The sequence below is a fragment of the Bos taurus genome, chromosome 4, assembly GCF_002263795.3.
Source record: "Bos taurus isolate L1 Dominette 01449 registration number 42190680 breed Hereford chromosome 4, ARS-UCD2.0, whole genome shotgun sequence".
In the NCBI taxonomy this organism is placed as follows: domain Eukaryota; kingdom Metazoa; phylum Chordata; class Mammalia; order Artiodactyla; family Bovidae; genus Bos; species Bos taurus.
Window position 1 is genome coordinate 51,638,992 of NC_037331.1, and position 19,026 is coordinate 51,658,017.

The window sequence follows — 19,026 nt, forward strand, 5'->3', positions numbered from 1 at the left end:
TATGTAGATATATTTTACTCAAAGATAAGAGCAGTATGATTATTTAATACATGGTAAAATATTTAGGTGATGTAATTGTTATTAGAGGTTAAGATAATAAACTATTCACTAACAGTGGAACCAGTGAAAACAGGAGTAACATCTGCCTCATATAAGGAACATTATTATTAAGGATCAAAAAATATCTTTTAAATATAAAAATAAAGTTTTATCCACATGAAGAACTATAATAAAATAAGGTCTCTATATTCCAATAAACTGAAATGAGATAAAAATGTCACCATTAGAAATAAGATGAGCATTATAGAATAAGGATTTCCCCCATTAGTCACTGGTTAATATGTAATCCAGGCTGGCAGAAACTGAAAGACAAGGGCCTGAATGAAGCAAATTCACTCTGAGTCATTTCATCCAGTTCTCTCTGGTTTTAGCCACATCACTTTCCCAATGGTAGCCTTTCATCCAGTGGCAGTAATTTTCCCCAGAGGTTCCAAATGTCTGATAGCCGTGTAAGTCACTAAGAAATTCATCCAGCTGGCTAAGACTCCCCGAGTGCCTAGCATGTGAGTGTTGGGCATTAGTCTACCCTCTGGTAATGCAAAGATGAATAAATAAAACCTACACTCTTGAGGGCTCACATTCTCTTGGGGAAAGCATATAAATGAACAGTAGTATTCACAGAATCATTCATATTACTACTTTATAAGAGAGATAACTGCCATTTTAGCACCTTTCATGATAAAAATACAAAATACTAATTTTAGAATATGTAGAATTAGAACATAATTAGTTTAGTCACACATTCTAAAACTGGTAGTTACTGAGATTTATAGACTGGTAAAAGAACTATGTATTACTCTGATGTGAAAGATGTCTGTTGACAGTGAGGCTGCTATTTGTGAAGGGGAGCATGCTAAGGACTAAAATCTGGAGTATATGATAGAGGAATGTGTTGATGCTATCACAGGAAAATGGGAAGGCCTAGTGAATGTCCCTTCAGCCTCCTCTGCATCATGCTGGCTGACATCTGTGCTATCTCTTGCAGCACATACTGAATAAAAGGATCAGAAGCCATTTGGTATTAAAGGTAAAACCTTTTTAGAAAAAAAAGGGAACAGTGGATTTCATTTCCTGGCTTCTGGTTGGTTTCTTTTCCTGCTCAATATTTCCTCCAGTACTGTATATGCTAGCTGTTATTGCTGCTCTGGCTGGCTTAATTCAAATATTCATTCCTCTTTGTATAAAGAAATTGGAGTGCATTGTAGAGATGATGTATACTGCTTCAGATCAAGGGAAGGCTATAAATTCCCTTTCTCCTGATGCTGTCCAGCAGTGTACAAACTGCTATAAACCAGGACTTCATAGAGTTAGTCAATATTCTCAGGGTAAAGAAAGACTGGAAGGAGATATGAGTGAAAATATTAGAATTTAATAGAATGATTTTTAGACAGAAGTAAAAGGCACTTTCAAGAAATTATAGTTGTCATTATGAAAAAGGTGAGGAAGGAATGTGATTCATTAGTAAGATGTCTGGGTGATTATCAAGTTGTCTCCATGCACAGGGGCAAATCCCCATGGATGTGATTTGCAGGGTTGTATTTCTGCAGAACAGAAATCAAGCGCACTTGTTATCACTACTCTGTCAGTTGCTTTCACCATTGTCTCATTCCTAATCTGTAAAGGCAGAAGATAAAATGCTTACTGGAAAATTGTGTTTAACAAAAAGCTGAGTGGAAATACTTACCTCTTCCTATGACTTCATTGAAATGTACAATCAGACTGCTCGGCCCAATTACTACGTGCTGAACTGCCTGGACCAGCTCTGGATTTAGAGCACTGAGGTCGATGTGGACGGTATTTTGCAGTAATGGACTGGATATATCAGAGTCCCCACTAGTTAAGATGGGGGATAGATCTGTCAGAGGATACTGCACTTGTCTGCATGACCCATTCTGAGATGCATTAGGAAACTGGTCTGCAAGATTAAGCAAAATTATTAGAGACAGTAGCAAAACCTCAATTAGTGGGGACTGCAACAGGAGAAGCAAACTGAATTAATAACAAAATCAAAATTTAAATGTAAATGTAAAGAAATAATTATTGTATCACTACATGAGGCTAGGAAAAACCTTTACAAAGGAATTGATCTAATAAAATAGTAAATTGGGAAAAGATATGGGTATGTGTGTATGTGTTTATAAAAAACATTTATTGATTTTCTTACATTAAGGAGTAACTTTGAAAGTTGGTTTTTTCCTTTTCATTTCCTTAGACATTTTCTTTTATATAGCAAAAGTCAAGCTTGAGGGTTGTTTTTTAACATTCTATACTCATAAGAATGAAAAGTGGCAAAAGTAGTCAAGCAACTGCCTTGTCCCACAAAAATTCAACTGAACTCTAGGAAAAGGAAAAAAGAAGCCTTTTGAGAGACTAATGTTTATTAATGGAATTAATTAGTATTGCTCAAATGTGGATTCCTGGTCAAAGAAAAATATGTATAATGAAATATATACCTTTCTCTCTCTCTCTTTCCTCTCTCTCTCTCTCTCTATACACACACACACACACACACATACATACAAACAACTAGACATGTGTAATGGTTAAACTTTTAGAAATGAAAACTTGCCATATTTGTGGTAAGTTTTCCATCCTGTGGTGGCGGCAGCAGATCTAGTATTATCCTTGTTTAGAGGGAGCAGCTAAGGACTGGGTTGGTGTGCCATCCTCATTGCTTAGAGGGCACTTGGAAAGGGATCACATCAACATTCCTTGTAAGTTGATCTTTATAACGAGTCTCAGGCAAGGTTCCCTTTTACTAGGTAGGAAATTGTGGGGCTGAGAGCACATTTCTTAATGTCAAATAGGGCAGAGAAGGCAACAGTTGCTTTGCCCTTTCCAATGGGAATCCATATATGTCAAGGAGAGGGTGTTATATTGGAAGCAACTGACTTGAAGATAAACTAGGTTGGGTATTGAAATGTATTAGTATATAACACAGAGAAGGGAGGCCTATGTGGGGGAGGGTCCTCATTAGCATCAAAAGAAAATATTGTTTGCTTGCAAATGATCAGGAGAATGAGAACTTAAGAGAGCGGCATAAAAAGAAAGTTGATGGTACCTCTGATTATTCTTAAACCCACTTAAACATGTTTAGTGTTTGCCACACTGGACAGTTTGGGTACTACATCAATTTGGCCAGAGCAGTAAACTCAGCAGTGGTTCCAGAAGAGCTTTGGGATCACCTGTAGTTATGAAAATTGTAAGTTATAGTAATCATTTGCTAGAAATGAGACAGATGCATTCTATATCCTTCTTTAAAGGATGTAGAACATTAGGGGAGTGCTTGAGATGTTAGATGGATGAGGGATGGAAGGAGCCTAGCTGGGTGTCTGTTGCTTTAATCCCAGAGTCAGGATTTTCAAACCCTTCCTAGGGGGGAAATGCAGATGAGCCAGATGATGGAAACTATAAACTCAGTTTCTCTGCCTTCACTTCTCAAACTTTTGCACCTAAAGATTAGGGTTCTAAATTCTCAGAGGTGTAGAGATGGAGGGAAATCCTTGATGAGGCACAAGAAAAAGTTCTCTGGCACAGAAATTGTACTGACCTTTCCGTTAAGTTCAAACATGTGCACAAACCATCAGTGTGATTCTGGTTTGACACACAGTGTATTCTAAGTCTGCAGAAAAGACTCATAAAGAGGCTGTCCCTACCACACACACACAGAGAAGCTCTCTAAGTGCCTCTTTCTTAGGTACTGGCTGTGCATTTCCTCATTCTTCTCTGGGTAACCTTCTTTTGCCTATTTTACTTTTCCATGTCTCCAAGGAGTAGGTTCACTGTAGGAAAGAGGATAAAACTCAAGTTCCTTAGCAATGATGACAGAGGTCTGGTGAGCAAAGAGGCTGAAGGAAAATTAAGTATACTTCTTCAAAAGAGTCACTTGTTAATTTTAAAGATCTCAAACTTGAGCCATTAAATGTGAATAAAAAATAATAAATAGGTCTACATTTCAAAACTATAAACTGGATTTGATTTTCCCATGTTGTTAAGAGCCTGGATTCTTAAAGGTGAATGGAGTCATGTGGGAAAAGACATTAATGGCATCTGTAGAACTAACATAAACTTGAAAAAGTAAGAGGCAGTAAGTGTTGAAAAAATTAAAATGTTAAGTGCCTCACTGCTCTTGTACTTGTTTTGATGAGCAACTTCTAAGTTCTGCAGTATCTTCAACAATCTGTGACTCATTTTATTTGTCCAGTGGTAAATATTCAACCAGGAAAATGCTTGTACTTGACTCACGTCCTGTAACTTCTAAAGATAATGGAGCAGATACAATACAGACATTCTGCCTTTACCAGGAGAGTTTAAATAAAACAATGTGAAATACTGTGCTTAATCTGACAATTATTAGGCCTAATGTTAACTCTCCTTTTTAAACAGCATAACTGGGTTCCTGGTGGCTCCGATGGTGAAGCAGGAGTCCTGGGTTTGATCCCTGGGAAGATCCCTGGAGAAGGAAATGGCAACCCACTCCAATATTCTTGCCTGAGAAATCCCATGGACAGAGGGGTCTGGCGGGCCACAAAGGGTCAGACATGACTGAGCAACTAAGCACACACTGGTTAAGACTCAAAATAAATTCAAGTCCTGGGATGCTGTGGATAAAAGACTGGGTGCTAACAGTTCATTGAGACTCCTTCAAAGGAGTGCTAAAGGTATAATTTAAATGTCTGAGGATCAGCAGGTAAAAAAAAATATAGCAGTACCAACTTCTGTTTCAATAAATATGTCTTGTATCTTAACTCTTCCTGGGTTGTTAAAGAGAGCTTCACAGTTTCTTAGCATTGCACTGAGATGATAAACAGCTTACCTTTGCTCAAATGATTTTTAAAATGAACTTTTTTGTGAGAATAGAGCTTAAAGACTCTAAAAAATCTCATATATGAGTTCATTTAAAAATAAGAGTCATGTAACTTTGTGTCAAATTAAATACTTCTTTGGCCAAAGAAGAGGTGACTACTTCTTTTATATTTTTATAAAAATATAAAGGCAAAACCAAAAATAAACAACACTGCCACAACCCACTGAGGTGTATGTATAGGTATTTTTCAGAAAAATAAACTGAAGTATACCTTCTGGAAAAGTAGCTCGGTAGTCTACAGATTCATTGGAAACCATTTCTGTAGTTGGGCTTACACTTCGGGCACTGACAAGCCTATCCAAATGTGGAGTGTGTACTCTTGCATCATAGCGAACTAATTCACTGCCCAGATCTTAAAAGAGAGAGAAAGACCTCGTTAAAGACTTGGCTATCATGGGTCCCAATAGACTTTGATCCGGTGACCAGAACTCATGGCTTTTATGGATTGCATAAGACCACACACATGAATCTATGACAATTTTAAACTGTAATGATTGTATTGTTAAGGCAACGCCTTTAAAACAGACAATAAAAAAATTATGCACCTTTAATTTGCTTCCTTTTTTTCAGCCACAGGAAAAGCCCGAGTAACAGTAAGAGTATTATTGATATTGAGACAACACCAACAATCAATCCTGTGAAATTCTGATCTGGTTGAACTATCACTTTTCCAAGAACAGTTGAAGAAATTGCTTGCTTCCACTACAAATGACAAATAAAAGTCAGAAATTAACCATGATATGTACAAAATACACTACACAGTTGAATTATAATCTCTCTAGGCTCAAAATAATACCTGGTTATTACTGTTCTAGAAGTGGAATAATTGCCTCCAGAGTATTAAGACATTCTTCAATTCTTGTTCAGTGTTCAAATAATTAGGGGCTACTAATCACTGAAATACTTACATGATGCCTAGCTGTTTGTGCTTATAACTAGGTACTAGGAATAAAAAGATAAAAATCAGTCTCTGACCACGAGGAACTAAAGTGTGAAAGGGACACAAACACAAAAGTAAATGATTAAAAAAAATAAAATAAATGGTTATAGTTCATGATGATATGTACTGTAGAAGTACGAACATATTGTAAGAAGCAGAGACAACAGAACATTAATTCTGTCCTAGAGGATAGGGTAGAGGGCACAGGAGACTCCCCATAAGAAGTGAATAATTATGTTATTATTATGGGATAATAAAATCTCAGAGTAGTTTTATTTGCTTTGTTTTGATACACAGAAGAAATTCTGATGCTCCTTCCAGCTCTAACACGGTATGATTTTTTGGATTTATGGTCCATTTGAACTCCAAACTCTGATCTCATGATTTAGCTTTTTATTTTTAAATTTTTTATATGTTCCCATTTCATAACTGTTTGAAAACTTCAAGACCCCTTTAAAAACCACATATATTTGGGTAAACAAAATGTGGTATATCTACATAGTGGAATATTACTCAGCCTTTTAAAGGAATGAAGATAGCTGTTTATATGAAAAGGGTTGCTATAAAATAGTTTCTTACTTCACTTCATCCAGTGTATACACATTCTTTTATTTATGGGACTATGCATTTGAGATCACTGTGGCTGGCAGTACTGTGTTGGCTCTGGCCTCCTAGGGTGGTGAGAGGTGGGAAAAGACACCATTGAATGTGTCCTCATCCCTCCTGAGGATTACAGCAAATTTCAGCAAGAGTGTGGCATGATGGAGAAGAGTGTAGCCAGCAAGGACTTTTGAGACCTACCTTTTGAAGCTTGGGAAGGAGACAGTGCAACAAAAACATCACTATTTCTAAAATAACAATTAAGAATCAAGCTGAACTGATGAGCTAAAGCCTACACACAAATGAGCTTTAATGATTTATTTTAAGCCTGCAAGTGACATAATTACACTGGCATCTTTATTTACATCATGAGAGGAAAGCAGGAATCCCACCTCTATATTTAGTTCGCTGTTCAATTTCAGCAGGTCACTGGGGACCGTACATAAAACAGCTTCAGAGTGTGAGTGTATATTTTCACAGCTCTTATTTCCAACTTTTAACACCTCCCCTTTAACTGCTTCAGGGTCAATATCATTTCCCTAGAAGGAAAAAAAAAAAAAAAGGAGCTAGTTAACACTTCACAATTTTGAAGGAATGCAAACAATTATGAAGGAATATAAATATACTGCAAACACAGGCCATGTTGTTTATCAAGGCACATGATTATCTGACACTCATTTTCATGGGGATTTGGATGGTTGAAATAGAGAGTGACCATTTCAGGGTACTAATTAGTCAGGAATCATAGGATCTAGCTTTTCCATCAAATTGGATTTTAGAGAAAAGGAGAGATTCTTGACTCATACCCTTAGGTCAAATGATGTCTTTTTCATAATCAACTTATTAATGTTTTCAGGGAGTACTGATGGTTGGCAAAAGGGAAATAATTTAGAGATTTAGTTTGAGCTGCCTAATGCAGAGACACTTAGCTCTGGCTTCACTTTTAGAATCACAATGAGGGCTTTATATAAAATACTGATGCCCAGGTCCTATCTCCAGAGATTTTGATGTATGGATATAAAAGTCAATGTATTTCTTTGGTGTTTGAGTTGGGCAGTTTCTTTTCATTCTTCTTGACCGTTGAATCCTATACAAAATGAATCCACTTTTAAAGACATTCTTGTAAGATGCCATAAGACCCTCATTATGATGAGAGCATGATTATATTATTTTGAACAATTATATAGTTACATGAGGACATTAAAAACATTATTCAATTTGACATATTTAGTTAAATGAAGTCACCATTATGCATTTAAAATATCACTGTTTTGTTTAAGAAACCAATAATTACCCTTGGGAAAGAAATGAAAACAGAGGTCCAATTTCTCATATGAAGACTTAATGAGTATGGTTACAGTATTTATTAAAAAGCCATTAGCCAGAGGAGAAAGGTATCAAAACATAATTGTATTTTTCTGAGGGACAAAGAGCAGCCAGTAACAACTATAGTACTGCTACCTTGTTTTCCACTTTATTTTACAAGATCTTTAATACCTGACAAACTAGTCTTATATTGCCTCATATAGATCTCGATAGAGTGCTAGGTAAGATATCCTGGGAAAAGAAGTTAGAAGAAAATTCTTCTTTCTAACATGAATTTGAAGTTTAAAAAAAAATTGATATAGACAAACTCTATCCTTACGATACTTCCAGAGGCAGTATGCGTACTCCATTGAACCAGGTCAGCCACACAGGGCAAGTCCATGCAGAAGCACATAAATCTAACAGGTCACCTTGCGGCTTCAAATGACAACTTGTTGGTTAGGACTGAGGAGGACAGCCCTGGACCACATATTGGAGGGAATTCAGGAAATGACAAAGGAAAGAGATTAAAGAGCTGGAGGGCTTGATTTATGAGGGAATGACTAAAACGTGTCTTGCCAGCTTAGATAATGATGAAGGCTGGGGGAAGGGATGAACATACTGCATCTACATTTCCAGTACTCCTTTAGGCTCAGGGTTGCCTAGGATGTTGCATAAAAGCATCTCCAAAACAAAAACAGATGACAAAGCTGAACAACAAAACTCTCTCATTTGTGCCTCCTAAGAAATGCACAATGATTAGTTTCTTATGTTAGAAATTACTATCAGCTTTGTATGCATAGTGATTATTTTAAAAGTCTACAATCCAAGATATAGAAAATGTGATACTGGAAGTCCACTACTATATAACAGAGCGGATTGAATCAGGAGGAAAAAAAGAAGGTATAGGCTAGTTTTTGTCATTTAAAAAAAACATAGCTTTATCAAGCTATGGGAAAAAATGTATATGTTTAGAAATTTTATTTACTTTTTATTATTTAATATTAACTATTATTAAATAGTATAATATAAATAGTAGAACAAAGTTGGATTAGTTGACCTTTCAGTCATTATATATAAGGTTTTTTTGTTTTTATTTATTTATTTGGCTGTGCCAGTCTTAGTTCTGGCATGCGACATCTTTAGTTGTGGCATTCAAACTCTTCAGTGGTAGCACATGGGATCTAGTTCCCTGATCAGGGATTGAACCTAGGCCTTCTGCATTGGGAATGTAAAGTCTTAGCCACTGGAACACCAGGGAAGTCCAATAGGTTTTTAAATAAAGCAATATAAAAGGAGATTTCTGGTCTTCAATCCCTTACATATATAGAGCAATCTAGAGTTGTAATTATCTCATTTTATCCTGTAAAGACACTTTCCTGAGGTAGAGATTATTGTCATTACTGCTTTACACATTGAGAACTAAGGTTCAAGAAGAGACTTGGTCTTGAAGCAAATCAATTCCATTTGATACAAAATTAGGCTTCCCTGGTGGCCCTGTGGTAAAGAATTCGCCTGCACTGCAGGGGCTGCAGGAGATGCGGGTTTGATCCCTGGGTCAGGAAGATCCCCTGGAGAAGGAAATGGCAACCCATTCCAGTATTCTCGCCTGGAGAAACCCATGGACAGAGGAGCCTGGTGGGCCACAGTCCATAGGGTCTCAAAGAGTCAGACAAAATGCTAGTTACTGAGAATATAACGATGAGTAAGAGTTGCTTTTTCTCACTGCAATGTTAAAATGAATACATTTTTAAAGTCAAAAAACTATTACTCCTAATGTGTCATATTAGTAAGTCTCTTGCCCTTTCCTCTGCAACTCTGGCCAGGTATGACATGTTTCTACCTAGGACTCAGGCCTGGGAACCCATGTCTGAGCTGGTTAAAGAACAAAGTAGATAGGAGTAGAAGCAGGACTTGAAAAATAATATCATTACACAAGGGATCTTACAAGTTTTCACGTGTCCAGGTGGTCACAATATTGAATCTGGGCAAGTCAGCTAAGGCCATGTAGGGGGATGGCAGTAGGACTCAGCCATGGTTCAGGGAGGCTGGCAGCAGAAAAATCAGTGAGGTGGTGGTAGAGGGACATTTACACTTTACCGAGAGAATATGAGCCTCCTCAGCTTGGGAATTAGGGCAAAGAACCTTGATGGGAAGCTTCAAAACTAAGTGCACCGGACATTAACAGGCATTTGGGGAGAAAAGTTCCCAGGTCATTTGAGAAAAACTGGGGGAACCAAAATCAAACTGGCTTCTTCACTGGCTACTTGGGTCAGTAGGATACCACAGGTGCTGTCTATAAGCCCTGGAATATGGCTTCCCCTACCTCAGAATGCATATTAAAGTGTATAGCACAAAGAAAAACAGTTGACCCCTGAATAACATGGGGGTTATGGGTGCTGATCCCTGTGTATTTGAAAATCCACACATAATTTCACAGTCAGCCCTCTGTATCTGAGGTTCTGAAACCATGGATTCTTTCAATGCTGGATCACATAGGACTGTAGTATGTATTTATTGAAAAAAACCTGCATGTAAGTTGGACCTGAGCAGTTCAACTTATATTGTTCAAGGATTAAGTGTCAGCTTATGAAAACCATCAATAAGAATAGGTCCTGACACTGGGCCAAATGACTTCTAAGAAAAGAGCCCTTCATTTCTACCCTGTTGTAGACAGAACTGGCCTCACAGTGGTTGTGAATGGGTTTTGGGCCTGTAATTCCAGGTTCATCAGCCAGAAGTGGGAGGAAGACAAAATCTGGTGGCTCTGGGCAGGAAGTGGACTTAGCGAACGACTCTCCCTTCTAAATCCTTCTAATGCCAAGACACTGACACAGACCTCCATCTGAGTGAGCTCTACCTGAGCTTTGTTCTTAGGCTCCTTCCTAGTATCATAGCCCAAGTTCCTGTTCCTTGACTTAGCTGATCTTCCTGCTCCTTTTCATGTTTTAATCAACTTCTCCAAACTGAATTTCTGAAGCATCTCTATTACCATGTATATCAATATGCTCTGGAATATGATATAGCCCCAGGGCAGTGTCAGGCAGTTCTAGTTCCAGCATTAAATACTGTGTTTCTCTAGTTTCCACAAAATATGAATAAAAAGTCATATAATAGGATAATTAGGAAATATCGGGTTTCTTTTCATCAGAATTGACTTTTCAGGTATTTGTAAAGAGTTTAGAGCTATTTTACTTAAAGGATTGCATAGACATCTACATACCACATGATAGAAAATTTCCCTATTATAAAAGGTATTTTGGTATACATTAAATGAAAGTTAATATGCAAAGCTTTGTAATGTAGTAGCTGCTGCTGCTAAGTCACTTCAGTCGTGGTCCGACTCTGTGCGACCCCGTAGACGGCAGCCCACCAGGCTCCCCCGTCCCTGGGATTCTCCAGGCAAGAACACTGGAGTGGGTTGCCATTTCCTTCTCTAACGCATAAAAGTGAAACATGAAAGTGAAGTCGCTCAGTCGTGTCGGACTCTTAACGACCCCATGGACTGCAACCTACCAGGCTCCTCCATCCATGGGATTTTCCAGGCAAGAGTACTGGAGTGGGGTGCCATAGAAAGAAGACCAAATATGGAATCAAGAAATTTGATTGTGAGCCCAAGTTATACTGTTTGCTCCCTACGTGACCCAAGACAAACTATCTAATCTTTCTAAACCTCTGTTTACTTATCTATAAAGGGGGACACTACTGAAGTGACTTAGCAGCAGCAGCAGCAAAGGGGGATAATCATCACTGACCTCCCAACCTCATATGTCTACATGAATCTCTAATGAAACAATATTTGTCAAAGTACTGTGTTAACTAAAATTTCACAAAAACGTGAGCTGTTGCTGACATGAACACTGTGCCTTCATGTGTACTCCCAAAAAGATGTTTATTTCTGATGACCACTGTCCACACTGGTGCCTAAGCCTTCGATACAAACTACCACACACCTTATGGAGTTTCTGATTCATGCTGAGGAAGACCGATACTTAGTCTCTATTATGTTCTCTTGATCCAAACTTGACTGACCCTCTTGGCCATGGTGTAATCACTGGGCTAAATACTGACTAAGGCAATTCTCACAACTAGGGCTGGAAACTATCACAATCTCTTTTTAGCCAAATAATTCTTATATGCATGGCTGCTTAAGCAGCACAAAACTCTTCCTGGCAAAAAGAAGCAAATCTCACTCTAAATACAATTCTCTCCATGGTGCTTTCACTGATGGAACACAAATATATTTCACATTCATGTTTTGAATGGTAATTGAACACGAACAACATGAAATAAAATAGCACCCTTTCTTTTGCTAAAAACAGTTTACTGTTTGTCCAGAAGAGACCTTTTCTCTTCTCTTGCTTTATGTTCCTTATTTCAGAGAGGCAGAGGTTTTAATATGGTCAACTTTAGAAACTGATAAAGGGTTAAACTGCTGTGACACAAAGATTCTCGTATAGCTTAGATTTTCTCTTACATATACATAAAATATGGGAGATGACTAAATCATGACACTCCCAAAATAGTCCCCCTAAACTGTTCCTATTTTCCCCAGATTGCCACTCTGTGACATGACAGGTGATAGACCATTGTTAGAGAAAAGAGTCATTCTGCATATAGACAAGAAAAGAAAGTCTCTTGTGTCTATTTCCAGAGACCTCTTGGGCCAGGTTGGGAACAGCATTAAAGGCTGAGGATGATGTCAAATCATATTTTTCTTGGTCCAACAATTTTGTAGGACATTGAATAATGGGTATGTAATTTATAGAAAAAGGAGTTTTCTCCTCCTTGTAAGACTATTAGAAAGGGTAGATAAAGAACCATTATTCTCTAATCCTTCCATGACAGATACAGGAACAGAAAAATAGAATTTATCTGGGTGTAGAAGTATTTGCAAATAAACCTTTGTTTTCATCAAGAAAAACCAAATGGAATCTTTGAAATGGCAAACACAGTAATTGTTGAAAGCAAAAGGTCACACTAGATTAATTTTATTGAAAAAAAAAAGTGATAAAAGCTCTTTTTCCCTTTCTAAAACTAATTAAAGAAGCAGATGAAAGAACTTTGCTATGGTAAACATGCTGTTCACTGAAGCAGGCTTCCATTTAATTTCATGCTGGGCTTGCTTAATTATTGTGCAAAACACAATTGGGAGGTTAGTAAACTTGTATGAGTGTGAATGTGTACATGGGTTTGGCTGTAGACAAAGTCTTGTTGAAAAAGCAGAACAATTTTAGTAAAAACATACTCTTACTTATATGGAGATGATCTATGGGAATTTATATTACATCTAAACAAGGACTACCCTATTACTTTGTGTTTGCTCATATTTGCATTCAGGCTATCTCTTGGGGAAAAATACTGCATGTCTAAAACATCATGTTGAAATATAAATATTTTGCTGTTTCTAGAGACTGAGACTATAGATAATTAAACTTTTGATCATATTGCCTCTTTTATTACTATTTGAGGTAAAAATGACTGAAGCAACATAAAAGAGTTGTATTCTAGTCTTTGTTCTGCCTCAATCTGATCACTTGTCAAACCATGTAACCTCTCTGGGGTTTTGGTGTTCTTTATTTGCAACAGGCTGGTTTAGAAAAGGTGATTTGTTATTGTCCAATTAAATTATATTTAGAGGCTTATATATTCCTGAGGTAGAGGAAATTCAGCTCCATTTATAAATCAGCTTAGAGGTGACCACACCCAAATGCAAAATTCCAAGTATTAGAAGGAAGTACAGAATTACAGTTGATGTCTTTACTTTTATGACTTTTACCTTTTATGTTGTAATGAGCACATTTAGGTGTCCAGGGAAATATGTAAGTAACATCGGCAGAAGAATAAATCACAGGCAACTTACTTAAAGGATTTGTGTCCTACATTTACTACTCTTTATTATATACATTAAGAAAGAATTTTTAAATGCTTCATTAAAAAGCAGTCCATGATTATGCATACCTTTTAGTCCTATGTCAAAAGATTTGCTTTTCAGAACTTAGATATTAGCTAATGTAATATAAGATAATGACCAAGCACAACAATTTTATTCACATAGCTATGAAGTCAATTAAGTGCAAGTTGATGATTTAAGAGAGCATTTTAAGCATTTCTTACCTTAATTTCCAGTACATTTTCATTGCCTACTGAGATCATCACTGGCTTTTCAAAAGGCTTAAACACAGGATTATGTACATAAATGAGATCAAAGTATTTGGAATGGATCCCATCTAACATGAAAAAGGCTTTGGTTTTCAGGGGGAGTTGTAGGTTCAGCTGTTCTATTGAAGGAGTTGTACAGCAGATTATCTCTGAATTAGAGCGATGTTGACATGCCTATAGTAAGACACCAATTATTCACTGTAAACAGAACACAGCTTGACATCATCAACAGCAACTTTCACATTTCACTGTTTCAATCAATTGAAAATATACATTATATGAAAAAAAATCTCCATTTAAAAACTCACTAATATTGAAGAACACATTTCTGGAAACGACGGATGTAAGATTATCTAAACAATCCAGCCTTAAAGGAGCTACAAAGCTTCACTTGCTGGGAAGATGTAAGCTATTCTATCTGAAGCTGTCTCGTTCCTCTGTCACTTTATCTTCCTTAAGAAGACAGGAGTCACCAGGAGGGTGGCTGCTTATGAAACAGCTATTGCAGAGTGGGAAGCTGAACTTTGTACAATTTAAGTCCTGTTCGCATCTTAGCTTTAAACCAACCTTTACGAATTAGGGCAAAGCCCTCACTTGGAAACTCAGTTGCCTCATTTAGAAATTAACATTAAAATGTTATTCACAGTGTGGAATACTACAAGGTAAAGTGCTTTGTCAACTGCCAAGCACCATATGGTTCACACTGTAATTAATTATGTAGCAAGATCATCTTATTAGTGTGTTTTAAGCTATCAATTACTGAGTGCCAGGTTCTGTGCAAAATATTTTACAAGGCTGGTGTCATTTAATTCTCACAATAATCCTATGAGGTAGGTGCTAGAGCTTTTTGAGCTGATATCATCAGACCAGGTCACAAAGCTCTGAGTAGCAAAGTAAAGAACATAAATCCTAGACCACTGGCTCTAAAATTCACATGACTCCCATGCTGTGTGGTTTCTTGTTCACTGTATTCTACATTGGTCAAACTTTTCCTATCCTATTTTACAAAGGTTCTGCTATCATTATTTCATGTCCTTTCATCTTTCATTAAAAATTTTCCCCTTTGTAATTCTGATTTATAGAAGTTTGGAAAATGTAGTTTCCTCTTGATTGTGCTTAGACGAAACCAGCAACACAAAGTGATGCATTTAAGGTTAAATGGTTGCATTTTTCCCTCCAAGGAAAAGACAAACAAGCAACAACATCCCTTAGATTTCCTTTTCTTTGACAAGTAGAGTTGGAGATAAAACAATTACTTATGTCCACAATAGAAAAATACTCAGGATATACAGAAAAAGCACAAACAAAACTGGATATTTGATATTTTCTTTTAAAAATAATTAAAAAATTGTTCTTTATTGAAAAATGTGTGCTATATGCAGATAAAGAAAAATGATATACAGACATAATATGTATAAAATATTACTTAGTTTTGTATCAAATTCATATTACAATGCTAAAAGCTATCCTATGATCTTGAAAAAAGGAAATGAACAACTTTACTGCTATTACAATAATTTTCTATGTAACAAGAAATTTGAAAATTAACAAACTTCTGGCTTCTGGGGCATAATGTATGTTAACAAATTAATATGCATTTTGTTAAGAAGGTGATCAATATTTTTATTTTAAATGATCTGAATTTGTTAGACTGGAAATTTACTCTGGCTGGATCAGTAAATCTAAATCAGACCTGACCAAGAGTTTTCATCTGTTAAATAATGAATGGCTTCAATTCATCATGGTCAGCTTCAGATTCTACAAGAATCAGGGAATATGGAAAGAACACGGGTCTCTTTATGAGATTTTTTGCAAACAATAGTCAAATAGACCCACTGAATTTTTCATTCCTGTCCAAATTGAATCCATTGTTCTATTTAATATCTTTGTGGCTAAAATAACAAAATTTACATTTCCAGATATGCAAACAGATAAGATTCTAATCTTCTACTGTTGTTTCAATCTTCTTTGTCACACCTAGGAGGTTTTTAAAAACTACATATTACAAATGAATGAACGATGTCACATGTCATCATAATGTTGGTGAGGCAGAGGAAAGAAATCTTAGGCATGATTTTAATAATGTAACCTCAGTGTGAATTAGATAATAATAATTTCTCAGACTTCTACTTTAAAAAGTTGCATGCCAACACCAAAGGGGGTTATTGTTATTTTTATTGGTTAATGAAAAATTGCTATGCCTGGTTGTGGAGAACTGATGTCCTTTAAATTAATAGTGGTGGTATTCTAACTTTGTTTGTGGCCATGTGCAGGGATTGGTTTCAAAGCTCTCTACTTCATATGGGGACTCCCTAGAGTATAATCTCTCAGGAATATTATAAAAATCTAATAATACTCTTTAGAGGTGATGCAATGTGGCTGATTGAGAAGGTCAAGAAAAATCTTATTTGAGATGACCTTATTGTTTGGTGATTTGGCTTGACATTTTTAGCCCCAAATTGGTTTTTGTAATTAAAGCACACTGCGGCCTTAGCCTTCAAGAAATATTGGATGGGAATCTAAAAGGAAGTGCTGTAATTCAATCTATTACCTCCCCAATCAAGACCCTGCCTGAGAGGGGGCACTTAGAACTTTCCTAAGTTGCGTGTACAAGTCTGACTAGATTATGGGTATTTTATATCAGAGAAAAACAACAAAATATATAATCTTCAAAATAACTCCAAACTTCCTAAAGTCTGAAGTAAAACTGCCACTTCAATGTGACCCAAAACTGTCAGAGCACAAAATAGGTCAATTTAAGAAGGAATTCAGATAAATTCTGATGGACCTTGCAAATAAAAGAAAAAAGGTGAAGAAGTGTTACACATCATACCCACTCTAGGACATAAGTATTTTAATGTTCTTTTTCATTATTTGATAACATGCTAACAAAAGGACAAGAGGCATGGTTAAGAAGGGATATGAAAGAAAACACCGTACCACTTAGGAAGACATGGATGCTTTGGCAAGATTAAGGGCTTTACCCAGGGGTTTTATTAGACCAAAAAGGTTGATGTTCTATGGGGCATTATAAAAAGGAGGATAGGGAAATGTTTTGGTTTGAATGTTTGCATCCTCCTCAAATTCATATTTGGAACTCTAATCCCTCACATGATGGTATTTGGAGATGGGGCCTTTGGGAGGTAAGTAGGTCATGAGAGTGAAGTTCTCATGATGGAATTAACACCCTCATAAGAGGAGACACAAGAGAGCTTGCTTACTCTTTCTTTCCCCTCCATGTGAGGATACAATGAGAACATAATCAGCTACAAACCAGGAAGTGGGCCCTCCTCAGAAAGCCAGATCTGCTGGCACCCTGGTCTTGGACTTCCCAACCTTGAGAACTGTGAGAAAAAATAAATGTTTGCTGTGTAAGCCACTCAGTCTATGGTATTTTTGTTATAGAACCCTGAACAGACTAAGACAGGGATGATGTAGTTTGCATTTGTACTGACTGTTTTTTAAAAAACACTGCCTCAAGTTGATAATCATTATTTGTGTCTAAACATTATGTGTGAGTGTGTTTTATGTTAGCCTGAGACTAGATATTTTTAGTTGTTGAATTAAAAAAATCCTATTGACTACATGCAAGTAAGACAAATAGCAGACATTAAAGGCAAAACTGAAATGTCTCTGGTACCCTGAAAGCTGGCAGTAGAGGCAGAGATGCAGAGTTCTAAGCACAACTATCACGTAGAGGACTTACCACTGTAAAGTTCCTTCCGGCTTCATGCACATTTATTACCATCCTTAGGACACTAACTGAATTCAGGTTTTTTCCAACACCTGTTATTGTACTCCCACCACTGGGAGCAAAATAAAATAGAAAAATAGCTATGAGAGGTTCTTTCTCTATCAAGTATTTTAAGAGAGAAATGAAATTAAATCACATGTAGTAACTACAAGTTACAGCCACAACTGAAGTCAAATGAAAGTTCAGTGGTAAATTTTCTTTGGAAATAACTTATTTAACCTGGAAATATTTAAAAAATTCATTATTTCCTAAGCTGAAGGAATGAATTTCTTTTTATTCACCAAACACACAAAAGAAATATTTTTTCCTGTCTGAAAAAAAAACAGAGAAAAATGAATTTAACTACTGTTGCTAGACTGATTGAAATAACAGAAATAAGGCAGACTGAAATGGGTCCAATGAGATACTGATTTGGAGGGAGTCTGGTATTGGCTCAGACAGTAAAGAATCTGCCTGCAATGTGGGAGACCTGGATTCGATCCCTGGGTCAGGAATATCTCACAGAGAAGGGAATGGCAACCCAATCCAGTATTCTTGCCTGGAAAATTCCATGGACAGAGGAACCCTGGCAAGCTATAGTCCACGGGATCACAAAGAGTCGGACAGGACTGAGTGATTAACACACTGGTATAGGGAAAAGCTGTGTGTAAATTAGGTAAGGAAAAATACACTGTAAAATGGACAGAAAAAGGTGATTCCACTTTTAGGCACTAAGGTTAGTAAAGAATTAAAATGTACATAATATAAGTGCTTAAATACTATGATGTTCAGTTAAATTGTTTTAACGAAATCTATTTAGATTAGGATAAAATGGCATGAACTAGCATTGATAAAGTCAAATTGTACTCAGAACCTGACTATAGTTTTCACTCCTGAATTGGAAAGGTATCCTTCAAAAGAAATGCAATAGTATCAAATCCAGAAATAAAACTATCTTCCTTTTGACTATTTGGCAGCCAATCACCCTCAAGTTCATTATTTTCTTATACCCGTCAGAAACTTTTACTTACCTAATAAAAGATTTGGTGGGATGTATTTCATAGACAATGGGGTCTTCCCGGTAAATGAAGCTGTTCACCTCTCGGTTGGCTAAGTCAATTTTCAACTTAACAGAAAACTCAGTTGGAGCACTTTGGGCTGGGGTATAACATTCGAGAATACTATGTGAAACACTGAACAAAAAATTAAGAAAATGGATCTTCATTAATAAGACACACATATATTAGAATTATATCCATAAGTCAAAAAGGACATGAGTCAATAGCACCTAAATGGGAATTTCTAGGGGGAAAAAAGCTCTTTTTAATGTGGGGTGTTTGCATTTGACTAGATCCCAGA

General features: G+C 36.6%; 1 protein-coding gene across 3 annotated transcripts in view; it reads right to left on the reverse strand.

Moving 5' to 3' along the window:
• Window positions 1–19,026, reverse strand: part of MET (MET proto-oncogene, receptor tyrosine kinase) — a 114,774-nt gene that overhangs the window by 18,199 nt on the left and 77,549 nt on the right. For 2 of the 3 annotated variants that reach the window (XM_024990407.2, NM_001012999.2), the window contains 7 exon segments: window positions 18,699–18,860; window positions 17,641–17,740; window positions 13,890–14,108; window positions 6,860–7,006; window positions 5,473–5,629; window positions 5,139–5,279; window positions 1,745–1,975 (listed from right to left, as the gene is read on the reverse strand). In XM_024990407.2, the coding sequence (XP_024846175.1) occupies window positions 1,745–1,975; window positions 5,139–5,279; window positions 5,473–5,629; window positions 6,860–7,006; window positions 13,890–14,108; window positions 17,641–17,740; window positions 18,699–18,860 (1,157 nt within the window). 3 annotated transcript variants of the gene reach the window in all.